Consider the following 24861-nt stretch of genomic DNA (forward strand, 5'->3'; position numbering starts at 1 on the left):
AGAAAAGGGTTTATTTGATTAGCACAAGACAGTCAGCATCTCTTAATAAGAAAATAAGGCACTGACATAGTGCCAAGGACAAAGATGATGCTTTCCATAGTCCTTTCAGGATGGACTAAGATAGAAAATCCTTATGAGAAGGTTCAGAATATCAGGATTTTTTGTAGGATTTGCAATCATTATGAAGGAAAAATTTGGAAGAACAAAAAAAGACCAGAATTTGCAGTTACAGTTTGGAGATATTATGAAAGAAATGGCAGAGTATCATGTTTGAGGAAAAAGGGAGGAAAAGGTAGAAACAAAATAGTTAAATTACCAGTGAGAAGGGTGAAACAGGAAATGAAGCGGTTTTAAAAGAACTGGGGAGTGGGGAAGAAGGAAAGGAGAATATAAGAATGGTTGGGAAGAGGAGAGAAAATGTATATATTTGAAAGTGATGTTTCAGTCTTCAGCGTTTGTTGTACACAGAAAGAAAACACTATAAATGCTGCTTGGTATATGTGTGCGTTTAAGAGTCTGAACATGCTTGTAAAACTAACATCTGCAATGATCATCACCTCAAAAAATTAACACTTAGAAGTCATCACAGCATAAAAGAAGGGGGAAAAAAAGCAACAGTTAGCTTCTTCTGATGCAATTGGTTGCAAAGATATTTCTAATCATAGAACAGCTAGGATTGGAAAAGACCTTAAAGATCAAGTCCAACCACAACCCAACTATACTACCCTAACTAACAGCCCTCTGCTAAATCATGTCCCTGAGCACCACATCCATATGGTTTTTAAACACATCCAACGATGGTGACTTGGTTTACTCACCAGGTTCCTCAAGGCTAGTAGGAGTTCCAGGTTCTGCAGGTAGTGTCAGCACCTCATAACCAGCTTTAGGACCTACAATGCAGGAAAACCATCAACAGTTCAGAATTCAGCAATTTGCACAATGTAAACTAAGCATATGACTTTTCTGGTTTAGACTTGCAATCTACTAATCTAAACAGTCATACTGGGAAAAAACAACTCGGGAAGCAGCTAGTGTTGACTTTTCTATGGTGGTTATGTCAGTGTTTTTTAATGAGAGCAAGTAAATAAACATGCCCGTTTTTACAGATATACACACAGAAGGGCACTAAAGTCAACAGTGTGTTTATACATCAATGTGGGAGCAAAGCTGTCTTGTATGCATGAATCAGGGAGAAGTGGGTGGGTGATCTTGGGAGCATTTGGAAGACTCTTGTTAAAATTCCACCTCCAGCATGATGGATAACTTCTTGACAATGACAAAGCATTGCAGAAAGTGCTTAGACTGTCCCTTGCAAGGACAGCTTTGCATTTCAAGCTCAAATCATCATCCTTGCAAGAAGCCAAGCTGCGCAACATCACTGGTGCTTCCAGAGCACTAAGATGAAAAAAGGTTCCACCATGATCATGGACTCCACTGCAGTTTCATGGAAGGCAAGCTAAAAAACTATGCTCTTAATATGAATACACCAGTATTTCTTTTGAATGACAAATACTCAAAGTTTATCATCTGCAGATGTTTTTGCCTTCATTACCATGAACTATCTTTAGGTGTGCTGTTTTTTTTTCCCCATCATCCCATTTCTAGGGTACAGGATTTCACATGACCCAAGGTGGGATTTTTTGGTGGGTATCCTTTGTTAAAATGCTGGCAGCATTATCCTGCTGTGAATAAGATTAGTGCCTATGCTCTGACACTTATCTCATCTGTCACTGTCTCTTCTAAACTTATCCCATCTGTCAATGTCTTTCTAACAAAACCCTGCACCGCAAAAAGCCCGAAGATATGTAAGTGTTTCAAAAGGGAATCAAATTATATATTAATGTTTCCTGAAGTTTAAAATATTTTAAGTCTAAATAAATTTAAACTTACATGCACACACATACTTCATAACGACTTATACCCACCAGCTTGGAGACTGTGCCCTCTATGTAGTTTCAGAGACCCAGAAGCTGCCATGACAGATGAAGCACCTGTTTCAAAAGAGAGAGACTCATATTAAATCTAAATATCTCCTGCTATTGTTAGATATCTGCTGTGCATCAGCAGTCTTAGTAAATGTTTCTGAAACATCAAGAAAAATTACCATAAGTATTCTAAGTCTTTGGCACTTGCTCTTGTAAAATCTCATGCAGTTGGTAATTGCCCAACCCTCTAATTAGTCAAAATCTCTCTGCAAGAATTTAAAGCTGTCATTAAATTCTTAACAAACAGATCCAAAACCTGCAAAAGAGAAGAACTGTACTACACTTCAGTAGTTCACTGTCCAGTGGTGAAGGGTCTGGCTTTGGTGAGGTTTGAATCCAGGTCACAGCCGGCTCTTGTGAAATATCATTCCAAGTGTTACAGCCAGAAAAGGTTTACAAAGGACATGTCAGATGGCACAGTATTTCTTCTTTCCTTTGCTCAATTCAGATGAGCATGAAATTCTCCAAACAGCTTTGGATAAGGAAGTTTGAGGTAAGATGAGCTGGAAACTTGGAATTGTACAAACTGGTATATGTGTAATGCAGTTTGTCTACATCCATATATCCCTTCTTTATTCAACAGGCAAACTAAACAGGATTATACTTAAATTTTCAGTTAGCATTATCATTAGCTGGCCAAGAATTTCTTGTCTACGCTGTTCTTACAATGGGCACCTTAATCAAAATGAATGGCATTTGCTTCCTGACACAAATAATTTCATGGGATCTCCTTGCACAAATAAGTGGTACTTAACAGAAATGAAGTAGGAGGCTCTGCTTATGAGCAACCCTGATGCTGGTGACAGGGCAGCTGTACAACGTGCTGCTGGGTGCTTGAGATCAGTATAAAATTAACACCGTCTTCTATAGCGATGAATAGTCTCCGAGCAGGTGAGACACTTCTTTGCAAATTGTTTTTAAAATAGCAACCAAAAATTAACATAATTCATATGTAACACAAAGAAATTCTGTAAGATAAATAGCAATCTCAAGTACCTAAGAAATCTGCATGACCTAGGAATGGAAAGCAAAACGTACTTTCTTAACTTCTTCCCTGCACAAATGATACACTTATAAAAAAATAATTTCTAATTCTAATAGTTTTCACACTAAAAAGTTATCCCTAAATTTCCATAAAATAAACATTAAACAAAACACATTATTTCATTTGATGAGGATGATAGAATTAAAAAGAAAGCAAATATATCTCAAAAATGCATAACTGAACTAAAACCTCTTATCTTGTGGGGATTTTTGTACATAAAAGCATATCTAGCTTAATCCAAGGTTACAAGAATAACTAAATGTGCTATGGGGAGAAAACTGCATTAAAAAAAATAATAATAATGAGATCCAATTGTAGAACATTTACATATCCTGGTGAAAACCTGAGCACCAAAAACCTTTTTGTAAACTTCTGTCTTTAAAAAGACTGCTAATATAAACCAACGCGAAAACAAGACAAAGAAGTATGACATCCCAGACTACATGGTTCATTTATACTCCTTACCACAGAGTACTCCATTCCTTCATTATTAAGGACAACAGAATGTGCTTTGTAAAGTTGAAAGTCCCACCTCACTTTGAAAGACAACTACAGCTTTAAGCTAAATGCAGTTTCATCACAAAACTGATTTTTTTTTTTTTTTGCCCCTCAAATGCTTTATGTAATCCAATTGGAATCGTTCTGCAGGAAATTGGGATTTTGAGGCAACGTTTGTAGGATTTGTGAAAAACACAGAAGAGAGGGATGTAAATATATAACCATAAAAGATTCCAGTCCATTTAGGGTCAAGTTGAAATCTTCCCCCATGTTGCTGCTTTAAAACAACCACGTTAATGCTTCAGGATTTGAAGTATTTCAATTTTCCTCATCTTCAGATCAGGCAAATAACAAATATCTACATAGTCAAAACTCATGGAATTTTTGTGAAGCTTCTAAATGTATCAACAAAGATTGACCTATTTTCTACCTTCTTCGTCAAAGTGCATATGCATTTCTTTATGCACACTCTTCAAGAATAAACACAGGATTTTTTTTGTAATGTTCACAAATCTAAGAGTAACACACCCAAATGGAATATCTGAGGATAATAAATATGAGACAGAGAAAACATGGGTTTGTTTTCCATTGTGAAGAATAGTACAGTATTGAAGAATGAAGTACAAATATGTAATCAAAGAATTGCATGTGGCTACTGAGACTATCTGAGAGATGAAAACCCTCAAAGACGGATAAAAACTTTAGTCACTGCCTTTAGATGCTGCATCTGCCTAAGGTATTTTATACTAAATAGATCAAATATTCAGTTTTTGCAGTGTGCCAAATGTGAAAACCCACCCAAACTTTGACTAGCGTAGTGTCTTCCCTTTCTTTTGATCCTAAAATCTGTTCTCTAGCTGCTTTTCCAGATTGTTTAATGATAGATATTAACAAAGTACTCCCTCATCTGCATTAATAGTATAAGATTAAGGTTTTGCCAAGTAATGTTTGCACCCAGGCTTAATTTGCCACTAAAATTAATGTAGAAATATACCCACAAACACAGCTTTAGAACCCTCTCTACACACACTCCTGTCATAAGAATTTCTCTGACTTCCTTGGGTTTGTTAGTGAACTAAAAACCTGGGTTATTAGGAGTAAAGAGAAAATCAGAGGTAATGATCCAATTTGTGCTTCTATTTAGATCTCTATAAATCAAGAGAAATTCCACTGACTCGAGTGGAATAACTAGGAACAAGATCTGCTACATGCTTTTGGATTTACTCCTGCTAAGACAGGCAAAAGAATAGAATTACTTACGACCTTCTTCAGAGACATCACCTGATCCTGGGTATCTTACTGGATATGCTCACACAAGCAGCAATCAGTTATAATTCTTTCTGTACTTGCCAAGGTTTTTTTTTATATTCATAGAAAAACCCAAACACGAAATGTTGCTCTATTGGGAACAAAGCACCTGGTACATTAACTGGATCTAGAATTATCAAATGAACAGGCAAATAATATAAAGACATTTAAGACACCATACAACATCCCTGTACAGATAACCCGAAGGAATGATATAGACACAGAACATAAAGCCAGGCATATTTACAGGCTTGTGGAGCACAGTAAAATAATGATAATAAAGAGGCCAGACCAGTCTGACTAAATGAGACAGCACATTCCAGATGACCGACATGTTCTACTGATAAGATTTACAATTCAGAGACAGTCAGTGTGTTACCTTTGCCTAAGTAATCTTTCAAGGCAAGGTATTCAGCTTCCTTCCTTTACTGGTTACCTGTCAATTAGAATTTCTAGACATGAAAGAAGCAGCTCCATGTTTTCTCTGGTAAGGATGCACTCCTGGGTTTTTGTGCTATTTAGAAAGCATTGCGTCTACACTGAAAATACAAATCAAGTTTGCCCTTGGTGTTCATAAACCCTAAAAAGAACACCTTGACTTTGTGGACATAAACAAAAAAAGCACTACACAACTCGATAAAGAAACCAAGAAATTCAAACCTCTCTTAATTATAATAGGAAGAAAAATTTTAATGTATTAATCTTTTCAAAAAAAGACACTACAGACTACAGTGTACTTCATAAAAGTCTGTCTCATGAGTTGCAGCAGCAAAACCAACCACCAGCAGCATAATTCTCAATATAGTCTTCAGTTCTTCTTCCTCAAATATGAAGTTTTGTTCATCCTCATTTGGGACTTAAGCATCAATATATACTAACAAAGTAAATAATTAAGTGGTTCCTACCTGGTAGAGCCGGTAAGACTCCAGGCTGTAATATTGCTGATCCCTAAAATAAAGTAAAAACATAACATTTTAGAATGAAAAATCTTTACAAGAAATAGCAACTTTACAAAGGAAGAATGGCAGAGAAAAATGCTTCACCATCACAAAGGCTTAACACATGCTTTTCAAATCCAGAACGTGGGCAATGATTTTTCTGACCTGAAGGTGTTTAGAATATGCATTAAATGTACCTTACTGAAGGCTAATTTCACTTTGGCTGCTTTACAACTCCTGTAACACACATCATAAGGCTTAGGACAATTGAATTGACTGCAAAAAGCAGCAAATTTGATATTCAGTTGGAGATAATAGCAAGCTGAAGTAATGGGATTAGCATTGTGAACTCAGGCTAGGAGCTGCGAGCAGACCAAAGCTTGGCGTGTATGTTCGACTCCATAAAACCAAAACATTTTAGTTTGGAGCCTGGACTGACTTCAGGCTGCCTACAAATCCCACCTGAGACATAGAAGCCTTTGTACCAAAGCTTTGTGTTATCTCAGCTACTTCACCATACTAATATTGCTGCAGTACAGCAGCAGCTGGGGCACTTCAAAGCAGGCAGCTGCGCAGTACCAGTGCCCAGGCACTTCCAACAGCAAGCACACTGCAAAATGTGCAGGCCAGTATTCTCCCAAAACACGCTCTGTCATTCACAGATGATTAGGAACAGTGATACTTTGGTGCCCAGACAGCACCAAGACCGTTTCTGGGCCACCACATCAGGGAAGGCTGCGAGATCAGCCTGCTCTGTGCTGCTGATCCCCCCGCTACCAAGGAGATCTCTTATTTCTGGGCTTTTGGCAAGAGCAAGAACTCATCACCACAGCTATTCTTTTTGATTAATAAATGCATCGTCTGAACTTTAAAGAACACCACATGGCTACTAGAACTGAGCCATAATGTTGTTCAATTACACAGAAGTAAAATTCCATTTTACATAACACCTGACAGCAGTTTTCTTAATCTAAATACACAGACTTACTGTGACATCTGATCTTTGTTTCCTAAGCTTTCCTAAGCAGTGGAAGCTTTTGAGAAACACTCAAGATATTCAGGCACCTCTATATAGGCACTGTGTTTACACCCCCAGATTTCATAATAGGAAAGGAAATAGATTTACGTATTATAAAGTTCAAGTCATACTAATTCCTGCACAATATTTTCTTAAGGCAAACATATGGAGATGTAACATTCATTACATAACATTGTGCTTAACCCAGAACAAGGTGACACTGAGCAGCAAGATGGAAGGAAAAGAAATTCACAGGAATAGCTGAGAAAAATACAAGCACCGAAGCAACCCAAATACAGGCATTTTCTGTGCAATAATCTGTCAGGGTGCTTTCATCTCCCTGACTTCGTGACCTTGAATATAAAGCAGAATATGCTGCCCCAAAGTTAATAGCTGCTAGCCCAGCTAATGGAATTGCAAGTGGTAGACTGCAGCATCAAAATGCGTAACATTCAGATCCTACTAATGAGGAAGGATCTCATAATGCTCAGGTAATTTTTTTTTTAATTATTATTATTTTTAATTATTTATTTATTTGTTTATTTATTTTGCTTTTAAATGTAAAGGGAGTTTTGTGTTTTGTTTGTTTGCTTTTCTAACCAGCAGGGTTGGAGGGTTGGAACTGTATGCTACTGTATGGGCTCAATCAAATATTGTTTGAGGATGGGGAAGAAGTCTTCATCTTCCTCCCTTTATGCCTCTAGAATTGGTGCAGCTTTGCTGCCATTCAGGAATTGGCACTGAATAGCAAGACTGAAAAAGTATTTTTTCTGTTCTTTTCCATAAACTCTTTGCAGACCAGAATATCTTAAATTATGGCAAAAGTAGGGCTAGAAATGAGGGATAGAAAGCAAGGAAGTTAGAAGTTCTTTAAAACAGAAAGCATTTGGATTCTCTATTCATATTTAGCCTCCAGACAGGAGCTCCCTTTCAACCTTATAGATCTTAGAAGCAGTAGTGATGCACATAAACAGGTAATAAACTGAGTAATTGTTACTATAATTGGTTTTCTTCTTAATTTCTAGGAAAGTTATCATTTGCAACATCAGCTACTACTTGTCAAACTGCCCCTCCTGTAAATCCAAATCATAACTACTGGATTTATTCACAAATTAAGCTCAGCTATTTTTCCCTCCTCCCAGCACTGCACAAGAAAGAACCAGGAGGATTAAGAAGCCTTCCAATGCTGAATGCTTCAGTTGCAGAAATGTTTTTATTTGGCAATGTGCTTCTTAATCCAACTTAAAATTGGCCAGCAGGGCCTTCCAGCCTCTGCATGTGAGCGCAGAATTCAGACCTCCATTTTCTGTTTATTCTGCACAACAATAGCAAATATTAAACAGCTGTCACCAACCTGCACAGTTTCTTCAATAACTGAGCCTTATTTCATGCTTTGAAATCCTAGTCAGTCTAAAAAACTATTTAGTTTTGTAATGTAAAAGTACAGGTTAGACGGGTAAGATAAGATGATCGATTAAAGTTGGATAGAAAAATCATAATTAATACATTCAAAGCCATTAGTAGATTTAATGAAACCTGATAAAAGAAACAAAGGCAAGCAGAAGTCTGATGTAATTTCACACATCTGATATTGGACAATGATAAAGTAGCATTGGAATGACAGCAAGTAGATGTAATAAGTAGAAGAACAGATAAGTAGAAGAAACAAATATGATTAGAAAGAAACGAGTCGGAGATAATCACAGCAAAAATAAAATGGGTCTTTTGTTTTCAAGTGATTTTTCAGACTATGAAATTGCTACTTTCATTTTTGTTTCACTGCATTTATTCCATTATTTCTGCAACTATGAGGTCTCCTGCTATGCTCCTTTATAAGACAGACTTCACTAACTTACAGTGGCTGCTGCTGAGGCAACTTGCTAGGAAAGAAAGGGATCAGTGACTTTAAAGCTTTTCTAATTCTACATAGCAAAGACAAAACATGCTTTTGTCAGCAGGAGGAAGTTTTTAAATTACTGTGGTATAATGTAAACACATGGTTTTCAAATGTAAAATACAATACAGATCTTAAAACTACTATTAGGCCAAAGAAGAAAACCAGTAAGTGACCTCACTCCTATACTATGCTTTTGTTATGACTGGTATGAATTCAGACAGTAACACATGATGTATTTATTTAAATCCCACAGATCTGCTGCTACTTAGAACATAATTTAAATATCTTTCTATTGTAGTTTATTGTTTTCTTATTATCTGTGACCCAAGAGCTGAGTGCTGAAATATGCAGCGCACGGTTAGTTCAAACAACCTCACCACTACAACACCCCCAGTAAGCAGATATGTGCCACTTGGATATCTCACATCATGAACTACATGTCCAGGGCTATTTTAACTCTGATAGTGATCTGGCTGCTGTCAGATGACTTTCATTTTTTATGTTCTGCTTCCTAACTTCCTGGGTAGGGTTCAGTGATGGATGTTAGGAAACACACTAGTTTGATATGCTGGATCATTATTCATAGATAGCTCTACTGCCACAGAACCTAAGCTTCAGAATTTGTGCCTGTTTGCAAACAACCACCATAGTACATAATTATTTTTACAATTATAAAAAAAATAAAAAACTTTTTTTCCCCCTGTATTTGGTACATTTTCTCTCTCTTTCCTTTTCATTTTTTAATACACCCATCTTCCTCTAAAGGCAAATCACTCCACCTTGTTGAGGCTAATCCTCCTACTGGCCCCAAGGGTATAAAACATGTACTTTCCAAGAACTGAAACATTTTTCCTCTCAGATTTTTAAACATGCTGAGTTTTTATTAAAAAGAGAAAAATAAAAAGAAAAAGAAATAAAAAGAAGGAAACCACACTTCCAAGAAAGAGATCAGCTCAGCTTCTCTAGATTCTAACTCTGAGCTGGGGTCCATCATCACTGGCAAGTGAAATGAAATGCCATTTTCCTGATTACTGTCAACATTTCAAACACACCTCATCAGCCACAGCTCGTATCATCCCCTTTGTGTACCTTTGATAAAAAAGCTTTCCTTTCAGCTCAGCTACATATCTTTTTTAATAGCTCCATAATTCTGAACCTAGTAAGAGCTAGATGTACATTCTCTTAGGTGTCGTTTGCACTTGTCTAAGCACATGCATGAAGCTTTGACCCAATCTGGATTCTCAGAAAGGCTCAACAAAGATGAGACGGTCCAAGCTTCTTTTCCTGAAAGAGGAAAAAGCAATAGTAGCAACTACTGACACCACACATCAAAAAACACCTATAAATGGAGAGAATGCATTGCAAAACTGGCCAGCTACTTAATTTTCAGTAAATCTCTCCTCCAATTTTAAAGCCGCTCTACAGTATCAAGGACATGAAAAACATCCATTTATTCAATTGCAGACCAAGATCATCATGACCTCTAGAGAAAAGATTATATTCAATAATGAACAAATATTCCCATGCCTGCTATACTCAGCTGATAGCCCTTCATCAGAATCCCTGTTTATATGTGAAGAGAGGCAACAGATGATGTTTATGTTAAATAACTTATGACTATAGCATCTTGGATGGTGTGCAGAGACACAAAGGATTCAATGGGAAATCCTGAAGGAAGGTTTTGAAATTAGCATCACAAAAACACATTGTTTTTGGAAAATAGGAAAAAAAATTGAACATGTTCAAAGTTTTGCAAAGCTCAGATACTTCAGCATAAAGAAACCAGTTCCTAGTAAAAGTGAAAGTTAACATATATTTATCATAAGGATGAAAGGCTATGACTTATTCTTGGAGCAAAGCCACAGAAAAGTTTAAAGTTGGAATGTCCATGCTGTCACGAGGAAAAAAGTTCCCAGGAAAGGTCAATAAATACAGACATGTGGAGCAACCTTTAAAGGTCATCCACTTCAATGGCCTGATTCACAATGCCCAGCAGTTGATCAGGTTTGGAACAGACAATACAAAACTTACTATTTTCCCAATCTTTCATAACAATTCCAAATGAAACAGAAACTCCTGGCCATGACAGGCTTCAGGCACAGGGCTCCGATTTCAGCCACAAACTTCTGATTACTCAACTTCATCTGTCACAAGCCAACTGCCAGCTAACAGAAAGACTGATGAAGTCAGTTCAGAAACATCTCAGTTCCCTCAGCGAAACCCAAACGTCAGCTATTTTCTGAAGCACAAAGCTGATGATTTTAGTGGCACCGGCAGGCCAAGTGTCCCATTAAAACACACCTCCTGAAACCCAAAAATAATTGCAGCTCAACTAAGCTACAAGTTAGAGGTGTTGTTTAAGCAAAGAGAAAGAATTTAAAGTATTGTTCAGCTCCTGTCCAGATTTGTGTGTTCTTCTCTTTCTTATTTTGATAGAGGAACACCTCAGTGGTTACTTTGAACTACAATGCCCAAACTACCACAGACATGAGGGAATGGCATGAATGTGCAACAGGGGAGGCTCAGGGTGGATACTGAGAGAAGATTCTTCATGAGATGGTTGTCGGGCTGTGAAACAGGCTCTTCAAGGCAGTGGTCACAGCAGAAAACTTATTGGAGTTCAAGCACCTGGACAGTGCTCTCAGACATAAGGTCTGATTTTGGGCTGTCCTATGTGCAGCCAAGAGCTGGACTTGCTGATTCTTATGGGCCCCTTCCAACTCCAGATATTCTATGATTCTATGCTAGTTACGTATGTGTTTGTTTTTCTTCTCGCCACAGGCTTTCCCTCAGCCATGAGTAATTTGCCAGAATATGACCAGTATCATCATACTGGAGCTCCAAATATGACAAAACTGAAAGATTAATGATCCTTTCCTTCACTATATTCTGTTCATTTTAGGTAGGGAAACAAACAGTGTCTGGCATGAGTCTTCTGTCACAGCCACCACAAAGGCCAAATTATCTGGGCTCAGCTAACATCTTAAAAGGAAAGTTGTTTCCAGCCAGTAGCCATACTCCAAAATTCAGATGGTAGGAGTCTTGGCTGCAACACTAAAATGACTGGTTTAATGTCCTGCTACTAATAATATATGGACACGAGGGAGCTGACACAGCAACAATCAACATGATTTGTTCTTGCCTATTGCTTTTCATTAATGGACCCAGAATTACTCTGTACCAAAGAGTTGCACTAGGATAGCGCAGAACTGGATTGCAATGCAATTACATGGTCACACACTGCTTTTTGAGCTGGGACATCTGCCTCATTCATTGCCCAGGAGGGACGTATGTGTGGGTAAAATCAAGACAGCATGAGCAATTGTAAATCTGTCAATTCCTTAACAGTAAGGGACTTCATTTTTCATCCTAAATAACTTCCTTTTTACATCACACACATATCTTGTTATGCACAAAAATGTTTGGGCTGCTTGCTAAAGGATACAGCTATGCAATACCATCCGATACATATTAAATGTCTGGCATAAGCACACCAATAGTTTGTGTCTGTTTCCAGGCACTACTACAAGTCAAGCTTGCATACTTCTAGACTAGACCAAAAATAAATAAATAAAATAATAATCAAGAGCAGGAACAGCTGGCCCATACCTATATAGCTCACCCCCAGTAGACAGCAAAGCCTGAAAGCACACAGCACTGAACCAGCATAAACAGCCATAGCACTAGCATCAACTAGACACAGATTTTGACTCTTTGGTCTTGCAGTTTGTTTTAGCTAATTCCACAAGGTTTTTTTTTATTTTCCTCATAGTACTTCAAAGAAAAAAAAAAATGGGTGTGATACTGACTTGTGTATTAGTGGAAGCACTTAATTGTCCCATGGAGGTACTGCAAGGTATAGTGACAGGCTGCAGAGAAAGACACTACAGCAACAAGTGCTCAAGGTGAGTCAATAAAAGCCACTCCAATAAAGAGCCAGATGCTAACGATTATTAGCATTCCTGAACAGAGGATCTCATCTAAGCATCCTGACAGACCTCACAGCACCAAGATACTGGAGTAGGACCAGAACACTTCCCACTCCCAGTTCGTGGCAGAGGTGTTTCAGAGCAGGAGCTATGGATAGGCTGAGGGATCCAGCCAGCCAGAAGAAATGGCTAAGCCAGACAAAGCAAATTGCCTTAGAGACTAATTGTAGTTCACTGTATTTGACAAACATGCCTTGAGTTGATGCAGGAGTTAGAAGGCAGGAAGCAAAACCAATCCTTTACAAGAAATAAAAAGACCATATGCAAATGTCATAGGGTATATTTGTCAAACATGACAACTGGAGCATAGCATCTCCTGATTTCAGAGTACAGAACTTTGAACAAATACACCTAAAAACTGATGCTAGATATAGAATAAAATTCAATTAACATCAGCCTTCACTGTCTCATCTTTCACCAGATCTATCAAATAAAATCATTCTGACATTCAGGACATGAAAGGCTCCTTACACAATTGCCATTAAAATAAACCATCAAATACATTCTAGTTCAGAAATGTCACTTCTTTTTCTCCTGTTATGATAGTTCTCTAAAGAAACATTCAGGTTTAAGATCCAGGGCAGATACTTCTTCTGATATAATGTTAAATTCAGCATATATTCCTAAGGCCAAATTGATAGCCCATTCCCTCCAGGCAATAAAAGTCACAAATACTGCCTTCTCCCCAGACTCTGCAGCTGAGCTGTGGTGCTTTACCGGAAGCAGGTGATCTATTCTGGAATTTGATGAAAATGAATTAATATTTTTAAGCTTAGGACACTTGAAAGATCTCCTAATTCAAGACAGTGCTGTCAACATTTTTAAGGCAGGTTTTCATTACAACATCCCATTCCCTTTTCCCCTTCTCAGAGCCTTGCTCAGCCAGACTCATTAGTCAAGCCACCTCTCCTAAAAAATCCTGCTGCAATGATTAAGCAAAAGAGTTCAAATACACATTCGTTCTGACTGCTGAAGGCACAGCAATGCAACCCACAGCACTGTCTTAGCCATTCATGTTTTCACAGGTGAAGAAGAGTGCTGTTATTCATAATGCAGCTGAACAGCGTACACAGCAACTTCAGCCATGCAAAGAAAAAAAACACAGAACATTTTCCTTTCAGAAGAAACAAAGACTTTATGAATAGACAGATGTTTATGAGCAATAAAATCAGCATTGATTATAAGGGACTAAATATATTGGTAGAAGACAGTAGAAGCAGAAAGACAGTAAAATTGCAACCACCTATGCCTACAGCTGTGTCTTAACAAGAAAAGGTGATTGTTTTAAATAGCTCGGGTAAAAATCTTTTCTATTTACACCAAACATACACTTCTAAATACACTAACATTTCCAAAGTCCCATCACATGCAATGGAAAGAAAGTCATGCATGCAAACAGCTTTTATTTCCCTGTATTCCGGTTCATACTCCAGATATTCTAATTTCCAACAGAGGGTAGCATTACACTACTGCAAGAGCATTCCGCCTTTAAAATACATACAATTTCCCCACATCTGCTGGCCTGAGCTTCCTTGTACAACAGACCCATAAAATGCCACCCTTCCTGTGCAAATGAAATCCACTCAAGGCAGAGACTCAGACAAAACTACCATACCACTGAAAACAAGGCTCAGATAGGAGCAAATTAAGTATGAGTAAGAGCAGAGTTTGCTCTGCAGATGATTAGCAGCAAGCTGGCTGCATCCTATTCTCACTCCACGTGTAAAAGAAACAGAAGAGACAAAGAGTAGGACCAGATGCAGTGCCTCACACGACCCCTTCCCTTTGTATTTTCAAGTTCATAAGATTAACAGTGCCACCACTGAGGATCTCAGTACCACAGACACAGCTGTTGAGTTCAGCAGTCACGACAAATGAGATGCATTTCCCTATGTTTCCTTAGAACAGCACATCCCAGAAGTAACCAAATTCTGCTGCCCATAACAAGATTTTAGAATTCAATACAAAAATTCTGTTTAGCAGAGAGAAATGAAATACTAATATAAATGACAGTCATTAACAGAGAGAGACACGTGCGTATGTACACACAAGGATCCAGGTGTTTGATTGGGAAAAGGGTGATTTATGGTAAATTGACATCTGAAGTTTCCCTTTTACACAAGTTTTCTGCTTGCAGTAGGACTTTAAAACTAAGCCACCCATCTATCAGGAAAATTGAACTCTTTGCAAATAAAGACTAAAGGCTACACGTGGATTCGACTACACCATCACAGTTAAAGTAACAAATAAAGGGATGAAATACAGAAAATTTCAAAAGCTAGCAAAGGAAAATCTCAAGCATTAATAACAAATTAAACTACATCTACAGGTTCTCGGAGAGAAAGAGAGAGATAAATTTACATTAAGCTGTAATTACCATCTTGAAACATTCACCTAACGACTGCCCTAAGAAAGCTCTGTTGCTTCTACTTTCCTCAGAGTTCTGTTCAGCAGAGAGAGCCTTAGCTTGTACTTGCTCTAAAAATACAGTAGGGCCTGTTCTGCAGTCAAGGAACTATGCCAAGTTGCATTAGATTAGCTATTTGATTCCCTCCTTCCAGCCCATTCCACATTAAGGCAGAAAGAAAAGAGTCCTTGTTATAACCTGTGCATCCTGCTCCACACAAAGAGAGAACTAGAGTGGGCTTAATTATGAACCTATGAAGAACAAAGATTAAAGCCTTGCAATACCATCCTTGCATTCATTTTCCTTCTTTTTCAACTGCAGTCCCACATTTACAGCTAATATTAGTCGACTTCTCCTTGAAAAAATGATTAACAAGATAATAATCAATGATCATTATTAGAAAGAAATGGATGGAACTGAAAGGATAAACAAGGGAGAGAAAACTCAGAATAGTAAGTTTAAGACAAGCCCAGCCATCACTGAAATTATGGTTTGTCAAAGGTGATGAAACTATAATTAAGCATCACAGCTTCAAAGCATACAGATACTTAACTATGCATGGGAGCTGCTCACAAGCCTTTCCTACATTGGAAAGCAGGGCTGTAAATTATTAGGTATAATTATTTCTGTAGCTTTCCAGTGCTTTCTATAGCAGTTATCTCCATAGCACAAGTGTTCTGCTTGACTTTGAGTCTCGAGGAATGAGTTGAATTTGCAAACTTCATCCGGTAAAGTTTTGCTTGTGCTACAGAGGATTCAGGCATTCAGTTACAAGCCCTGATATAGCCGACTTAACATTTCTCTGTCCTTGCAATAAACCAGGTCTGGAAAAGGTTTATATTTCCTTAATATTTTCCAGTCTCAAATTTCTAAATTGCTTCCAATCAACATTGAATTAGCAGAGGATTCCAGAGAATCCAAACTGCTGCAAAGGATGTAGAAGGGGAGGGGGAAAAACGGCCAGAGCTCATGTCCCACTGATTCCCAGCTGTTGAAACAGTCATTTCAGTTGATTGACAGCTGGCTGCTGCAGTTTATACTGTGAATAGTCCAATATCCTCATGTGACAAGGCTTAGGAGCACAAAGTCAATTTCAAAGCCCCTTTTGCTTCTAACCTTTTGACTTGTGTGGGATCGTGATGCTGCAGCAAAGCGTTGCTCAGACTGCTTTCTTTCATCTACTGTTTTACAAAAGGGAACATGTAAACACATAAAAGCTGAAGCAAAGCTTACATGCAGAGCAACAGAGAGTCTTTGGTACAGCTCAGAATCTGCACATAACACTCTGGTATTCACTCACCCCATCCTGGCTATCTTTTATCACAGAGATCACATCAGTAGTCACTTGTTTGGATCTTAACATCTCCACACTCCATACAAAGCTCAGTGCAACTCTTACACACCCCCCCAGAAAAAAAAGTGCACAGTGTTACAGACATTGATGCATCAAGTGCTGTTGGAGCTGAAACACAGCAGATGAAGAAGGAATGGTAGTTCCATATATCATTTTCCCTACTCTTACGTCCCTGAATTGGATTACTCCCTGAAGCAAGTCAGATTTTTTAGAGAACCTTCAACAGTCAGAATGCTATTACAACAGCAAGAACGGCCAGAATCTAGAAAGTCCCCCTTTCCACATTATCATTGAGGAAGGATACTGAAAATGTTGCATGAAACTCATAAAAAACAAGTAAAAAGTGTGGTAAAAAGCTATTTTTCACATTGTAAAAAAAAGATTGGCTCAGCTGCTTGAGTGAAGTAACTTTAACATTTTATTGTACCATCTTGATTCTACCCCAGAATTCCTACATTTAGGTCTGAGTTTAACCAGCATCACAGACACTCAACAGCATCTACTTGTTAAGATGGGACAACTGACAAGCTGAAATGTTTAACTGCAGATCTTCAGAGACCTTGAGCTGCTATAGAAGTTCCCTGTGGTTATCTGCTCTTACACCTCACACAAATATGAAGTATTGAGTTTTACCTACTCTCTGCTCAGGCTTTTCAACTCAAATAAGAACAAATAAAACAATTGTATTTATTAAATAATAATAATAATAAAACAACAACAACAAACAAGCACCCTCAGATTTGATGCAACATGTCTCTCTGTAGTAATTTAAAGGCACAATACACGTGTTTGCAGATTCTGAGAGGCAAATTTCCTCTGAATACAGAAATTCTCTTCTTGATAAGCACATTGTCAACTTTTATGTGTTATTTTTATCTTCCTCAAGCTTTGCTTGAATTTCAGCAACATCCCCAAGTACATTTTGTCCTCACAGACATTTCTTAATGCTTAAAAAATAGTTCAATTCCCTGATTAATCCATGTTTATAAAGAATTAATTTACCAACTATGGAAATGGCTTTCTAGCTCTCTTCCTGCAGCCTGGGAAACATCAAATTTAATAATATATTTGAATAGAATTCTCCACATTCAAAGCACTATAGACAAACTGATCAATCCTGACAACAGGCTTGGAAAGTAAATATTATTCAAGGAGTTATTATGGAGATACACCGACCAAAGTTGGTTGGACCCATAGTAATGAGACCATAACCCAAAATTCCTAGACCAGTCAAAATCTGACTTCTCATCTCTCTCACATGCTTTGGGATTCAATTCCTGTTAAAAGCGACAGACTGCCCAAAATGCTGTCATCTGCATTTCACCGTCACAAGTTCTTACCAGGAATCTGCCTTAAACGAAGCAATACATAAACTGCAGGACAAATTTAACGGTCTATCTTGGAAACTTTATCGAACTTGTATTGGTTTTCTTTCCATACCAGACTGGCTTACCCATATTATCTAGGCCTTCTGCTTAGGGGGAGTATTCATTCTGCTCTAAAATATAAACATGCTTCAGCAATTCATTCTTCAAATGCATTTCGGTGAGTTTTTTGTTTTTGTTTTAATGGAACAGTTAATAAAGAATCATATCTTCAGTAGGTTTGTTGACACAACTGCTATCTGCTTGAAAAATCACGCTGATTACCCATATGTTGTTACTTTACTAAGACAATATTGGAAACTTTGCCAAGACAACACTGGAAAACATTGCTTGCCCTTTATCACTAGGTGTAAGATTAAATATTCATATTAGAAACAATAAGAATTCACCTATAACACAATCTCTACGTATGACTGATACCTTATCACAGAGTTAAAGAATTGTGGGGGCTGGATGGGGACCTCTAGAGATCATTGGGTTCAACCCCATTTGGATCTAATCAGACTACAAATCCATATGGGAGGTTATCAAACTGCCTGGTGGTATTTCCATAAATACCTTGAAGTATTAAGTGTACCAGGCACCTTGAATTTCCAAAACTAGTTCTTCTCACATGCAGTGGCATAGATTATGCAAAAAAAGAAAATGAAGTTTGTGTAATTTGGTTGGAACACATTTCATCCTTTTAAATTCATACACTTCCAGTTTTAAGTGGCTTGTGAAATAAAGGTTGGTAGGAAAGGTCCTACACCTACTGAGCATCTATTTTCACTCTTTCCATCTACTCACAGTAAGCTGCTGTCAAACCTCCAGATATCCCACCCCAGTGATTGCAGTCCTGCTGACATCCACCAGTTCCTTTCCTGTGCAATTTCTGCAGTATCAGTGCATTTTATTCAAAGCAGAGTATTTTCTGCATAGCCTCTTTCAATCCATACTAATTTTTATAGGATTCTGGAGTTACTGTGGTTGTTTGGGTTTTGTTTTCCAGAAATAAGTGAATTTCTAATTCTTTTTTCCTTTCTCTTTTCTTTTTTAAAGAGGGAAGAGAAAGGGGGGAAAATAAACCTTCCCTTTTTCCATTTTGGCCACATTGCCAGCAATCTGATGAGCCTCTTTACAAGTGGGTAAAGAAACGAAACAGAACCAACCCAAAAACACAACAACCCTACATTCCAAAGGGAACACCTTTACCAGCTTCCATTGTCAGACACCACCTCCTTCAAAACATAACTTTCTCTTCTGAAAAGCTACTGCTCCCAACAGAGAAAGAAGCAGTAGCCAGCTGTAGTAATAACAAAAGCTATTATCCAGCTTGATTCTATTTAGAGCCGGAAGCATCTTTTCCTATTTATTCACACCAATGGATGAAACGTCAGTACTGTGGTTTAGCAGTGTCTTCGCTGACCTCTGACAGAAAAGCAATCCACCAACACTTCTGTTTGGTGCAAAAGAATGAGTTATGCTGCCTGCATTCAAAGCATGTAGGAAATATGCCATCTTGACATTACTACCATCTCACTTACCAGTAGTTCTGTGGCAGGCACTCCCTTCCCCACTGCAGAGCACATGGTATGTATTTCTGATCTCAAGAAGTGCCAAGAGCAGTATTATTATTTAGATCAGAGGTAAGTGGCAAAAAATAATCTGCACAAATGTTGTAGGATGGGCATGGCTTCTATTTCACTGTGATAATACAAATCCAAAGTCACTTCCATTAGGTGACCTTCTTAGGCAAAGATCTGGTCAACTGTATGAGCCCTTATCAGCAATGGCAAACTAAAATGGAAGCTGGGTATCTTCTTGATTATATGGGAGTAAAGCTTACTGTCAATAAACATTATAACATTGCACAAAAATAACAGCAATAAATAAGTCCTCCTTTCTCTGTGAACTGCTGATAAGCAACCTCGCAAAACAGTGCATAAGCAGAGCCAAAAAGCAGTTCAGTAAGAAAAAAGCAGTAACTAGGGGGCAGTCCTTAGCTAAAACCACAAAAGGGAAAACAAAGCAAATCAGGTTCTGAGTCTGTCCCTCCTCTCACCTCTTTCATGCCCCTTTCCTCTGCTAGTTTAAACAGGAGAACATACTTTTGCTCCAGCCTTTGGTTTGGATGGTTCTGTATGTGTTTGTCAGCACAGACAACCAGCACCAAAAATGACTGTATTTCATTGTCATTCATGGACAGCAATGATCACGGATATTTTCTATTTCAAAAAGCTATTGTGGGGAATTCAGTCTCTTTTAAGATCTCTTCAAATCCATGAAAAGTTAAAAAATACAACAGTATCATAAAGTTTCAAAGCCTTTTGCAATAACAGTGATTATGAAATTATCTATCATGTACACTTTCTTCATTAAGCAGTGAGACGTGACAGAAAATGCACCTAACTGCAGGTTTAACTTTCACAGTCAGGACTTAAATAATATATGGAATTAAAGCTGAAAAGAAAGCACAAAGCAAGCTTTCTAGTTCATGCCAAAAGCCAATAGTACCCAGAATCAGCAGTCACCAGAACATAAGAGAGCCTCACAAACACATTGTTGCTGAGGTCAGTAATGCCAGCTCTCCTGACTTCCAGATTCTTCTGAGGTGCAAACTGTTCCTTTTATAGTTTAGACAGAGTGTGTTGCCTAACTGCCCAGAGCTCTGAGATTAAAACAGAAGCACAAGCAGGAGCAGAAGCATAAAAGACAAGTGTATCTTTCTTAATGGAGGTATAAGGCATAAAATGTTACAGCATCACACATCAGTGTAAGTGTATGTTAAAAAAATAAAACCCTTGAAAATCAGTATGAAAATGGTGTAATTATTAGTTATCATGTTCCTATATTTTAAGAGAAAGCAGTGAAATAAACACACTACAACATCAGCGTAAGGTGTTCAAGCCTCGTGGAGAAAGAGGTAATGTCTGCAAGAGGAAAAGAAAAGCTATATTTAGGTGGTATATAACAACAGTGTGGTTGGTTTAGTATCTATTTTTATATTACTACCTGATTAAAAGCCAAAAATAAAGAAGGGACCATTCTCAGTTACACGAATGTAACAATGTAGGCTGCAGCTGCTGTATCTCAACAAAACAGAAGTTTACACTTCACCACTTTCAAAAGCAGTGAAGGGATGAAATCCAAGTTTAAGAGTCTTATACAAGACTAGAAGGTTGATGTGGCATTCCCTGCCCAGTCACAGGCAGCTCACAATCTTGGTTAGATCAGTCCATGCAAGAATGGAGAGCAGATCCAGCCTTCTCTAGGCATCACCTCCCTGGTCTACCTTGCACAACAGAAACAGAAGTATTCAAAGCTCTACCTCTACTCAGAGGCTGCACTCAGCAAAGTTTACGTTTTAAAGCCCTTTACATTAAAAAGCCCTGTAAGGACCTATAGCGCTTCGTAAGTGCCTGCTCAAGGATCACAATACATACACACACATGCAAAATGCAGTGCAAAATAAAGCATTTTCTAAAGAACAGACTGAATGAGTTGTACTTCCTACCAGCTAATCAAAGCAGCATCCCATGTAAGCAGCAATCCACGTCCCCCCAGGGCATCATGTCAGACATCCCTGTGCTGTGTAGGGAGATTTCAGCCATTCAGAGCTGTAGATCTGCTACCTACCAAAGTCCCTAAGTTCTTCTACACACAGTGATCACATCATTCCTGTGTTTCTGCTTACTACCAACATGTTGGGTGCTTTGAAGTTTAAGGCACAGTTACTGTGGAACCATAAAAATACATCACAGAGGATGTTGGTAGATCTCCTCCTAATCTAGGACAACTGTCTCTCCAAGGATTGTTTGGCATTTTTAAATGATCAGCTAAAATAGGTGGCTGAATATCAGTGCATAATATATTGATAATAGCAGATGCATACAAAGAGATGCTTTCCTTTTTCCTCTATCGTGGCAGATTAACTACTGAAGCTGTAACTAAGTCTGTACTAATGGAACTACGAGTTCTGTTAAATATGAGTTTAGAGTAAGGCAGGAATATATAAAGGTAGTTTCTACTGAAAGGCACGTTTTGAGCTGTCAACAGCAATTTGAGCACAACACTGAGCAGTATGAAGAGATAGCCGTAACAATTCCATATTAATTCATATGGCAAGAAGGTGAAGGTCAGGGGACAAAAAGCAAAGAAAAAAGAAAAGCAGAACTTGTCAGATGGAAAAGAACAAAGCCAGTTGGAAAAGAATTTTATTTCTTCTAAGAAAACGTACAAACAGTGGTGGTGTAAAAAAAAAGACACCCTATAAAAAGTGTTGACAGTTTCTCAAACTACAGCATCAAATGAAGTTACAGAGCAACAACTGTACAGTATAATGCTATTCCTCAAATTAATATCAGCTAAGTAGCTGAAAATTGAATAAGTCTAATAATAAAGCTCGGTAGCTTACTTAGAAATCCCACAACAATCCAACATTCTGAGCTTAAAATACTCTTAAAACACACACAGATTTCATCTTGGCATTAATCTGTAGCACTGAAAACACCTAGGCAAAAATTGCACACCCTGCTAAGGTTATAAAGAGGGACATCACGTGCACACTACAGTAATATACAGCAGAAAGCAAAACACCCTATATATTTGCTTATTAACCCCCAACGCATATTATGAAATACAATATGTAAATAAAAAAGCAAAATTTAGTAGTTTCATTCATGCTTGTGCTTCTTCATCCACAGTGAAACAGAAAGACTTCTTTCTCCTTTGTTCAAATCCCTCTATGTTCATCATCAACTTTGCCACTAGTGCAGCAGGTGCTTCCTGATCTAAACAGCCCCCATCACCAATGCTACCACCACTTCCAAATATGCACATTTTCACTCTGCATCCTGCCTCCAGCTCTTCATAGAGCTCCACTCACCTCCAACACAAAGATGACATGCCCAAATCTAACCTTCATTTGCCGTAGTTTACATCCAGGGCAAAAATCAAAGCCATACCTGCTTTATTTGTGCTGTAGGCTTCCTTCCATTCACTCACTTTAAACAGAAGGCATTTAAAAAACATCACCACAATTTAATTAACAGCTTAATTTGAAATTGCAAAGGCACTCTAAACACTGGCCCAGTAAAACCTTCTAAACATGAATTTGAGTCAGTGTGATACCAGGTGCCTCATTCAGTCATAAACAAGCTCCTCTTGGCCCTAACTCAAATTCATTCCTTTCAAAGCATGAGAAACCACAACTATTTTTTAGTTAGATCACATGGATTTGTGCTTTCACTGGATTCAGCATGAGAAAAGCCGGTCAAAGCATCCATTAAATACTGAAAAAATAACTGATTTTGACAATATATCTAAAAGTTATTTTTTCTTTCCAAAGTGAAAACAAGTCAAATCATCCCCTTTAACAAAAGCTCTTTCCCATATACTTCCAGCCAGGTACAGGTAAGGGAAAAGAAAAAAACAAGCAAGCATGCACATCATGTGAAAACACTATTAAAGAAAAAAAAAAGTTGGTAAGAGTGTTGTATCAATGTCTCTCTGTTACTAAATTTGCTTAAATAGGGACTATTCCTGACATTCTTACCAATTAATGTTAATAGGTAACTAGAATCAATATGAAACCTGTCAGTTCTTCACAAGAAAAAATAAATAGGTATCTTTTTATACATATACACACGTTTAAATATATATAAAAATAAAAGATCTGGCTGAGTTTGACACAGAAGTGAACAGGCAGTTAAAGAAGGAGCAGCACAATTTTGCCTTTAAATATTCTGACATTTAAATGCCCGTCTGCCACTGACATCCAGAGCAAGTTTCGATATATCCATGTCTAAAGTGACAACTGAGATCACTCACAAAGATTCAGACCATGTCAGCTCACTCCATGCTAACTAATTCTCCCCTGCCTACAACAAAGCCATCTTGGGGCCTACTCTTCTCAGAGCAGAGACCTTCTAGGAATCAGTTTCATGCATTCTTTCCAACTCCTTTTTGACTCAGACAGCAGACGCAAAAAGCCATCAGCAGAAACTGTTCTCAGCCCTTGCATCCAGTCAAGCTTTCAAAATGAGGGCATGCAAAGATGGCCTTAGAAGAATGCTGATCCTAACAGTGAACACAGACACAACCTTATCCTGCTATTCGAGCATCTTCCTGCCTCCTAAATGCCACAAGTACAGGGTAACATCCAAGTTACTTTCACACTGCTGAGACAGATGCTACACAAGCACCTCAGGCACAAAGGATTTTCTTGTTTTCAGACACAAACACAGCTAATGATGCAAATGCATAACACACCACAAGAAGAAAACTGCCCTTCAAGTCTTTTAATTTCTTTTATAACTTCCTACATGCTCAAGTCCTTTTCATAGCAGTGATTTATATAATCCCACATGCTGAATTAAAGAAATACACCAGTCAACCACAGTATTTAATTCTTCATACAAAGTCTCTGCTGAATCCACATGCCCTGAGTCTGAGCACAATCTCTGACCTTACCATCATTTCAACAGCTCACCAACAGTTTTGCCTTCATTTTGTTTACCAAAACTAAAGTATCCTCCAGAATAGATGAAAACAAATATTTCCTCCATGCCTTGTAGAAAACTGACTGCAATAAAAATCCAAGAATTCAACAGGGTTCAGAAAGAAATCTAGAGGGAATAAAGTCATAGTTATAGATACTGACGAACGTGTTTAGATATGAATCTCCACGTCTTCTGTGACCAGTGATCAAGAATAACTTTCCCTATAAATATAGGGAAAGTTCGTGTATCAGTAATAGATTTTTGTATACTTCCCCTAAAGCATCTCTCAGTGGTCAGTAATATGCTAATAAACTAGGTGATTTGTCTTGGATTGCTATGCTAACCAGACTATCTATCCTAGTAAGAAGCTTCACCAATTTGCCTTCTTCTTGTGCAATACATGCTCACAAATTACAACAATAGAGGATAACATTGGGAAAAAATATATATGTACTACAGCCATCCCAAAGAAGACCACATGGCCTCAACCTACTGTCTTTTGAAATACCAGCAGCAAGACAGGTCAGTGTTCACCATACCAAGTCATTATTTCAG

At 38.0% G+C, this 24861-nt stretch overlaps 1 protein-coding gene across 3 annotated transcripts in view; it reads right to left on the reverse strand.

Moving 5' to 3' along the window:
• The window catches only part of DOK7 (docking protein 7), a 52091-nt gene that overhangs the window by 3367 nt on the left and 23863 nt on the right, over window positions 1–24861 (reverse strand). For all 3 annotated transcript variants that reach the window (XM_015862943.2, XM_015862941.2, XM_015862942.2), the window contains 3 exons: window positions 5742–5784; window positions 1926–1991; window positions 819–890 (listed from right to left, as the gene is read on the reverse strand). In XM_015862943.2, coding sequence (XP_015718429.1) covers window positions 819–890; window positions 1926–1991; window positions 5742–5784 — 181 coding nt within the window. The remainder of the gene's footprint in view (window positions 1–818; window positions 891–1925; window positions 1992–5741; window positions 5785–24861) is intronic.

The sequence above is a fragment of the Coturnix japonica genome, chromosome 4 (assembly GCF_001577835.2).
Source record: "Coturnix japonica isolate 7356 chromosome 4, Coturnix japonica 2.1, whole genome shotgun sequence".
Taxonomy (NCBI): Eukaryota; Metazoa; Chordata; class Aves; order Galliformes; family Phasianidae; genus Coturnix; species Coturnix japonica.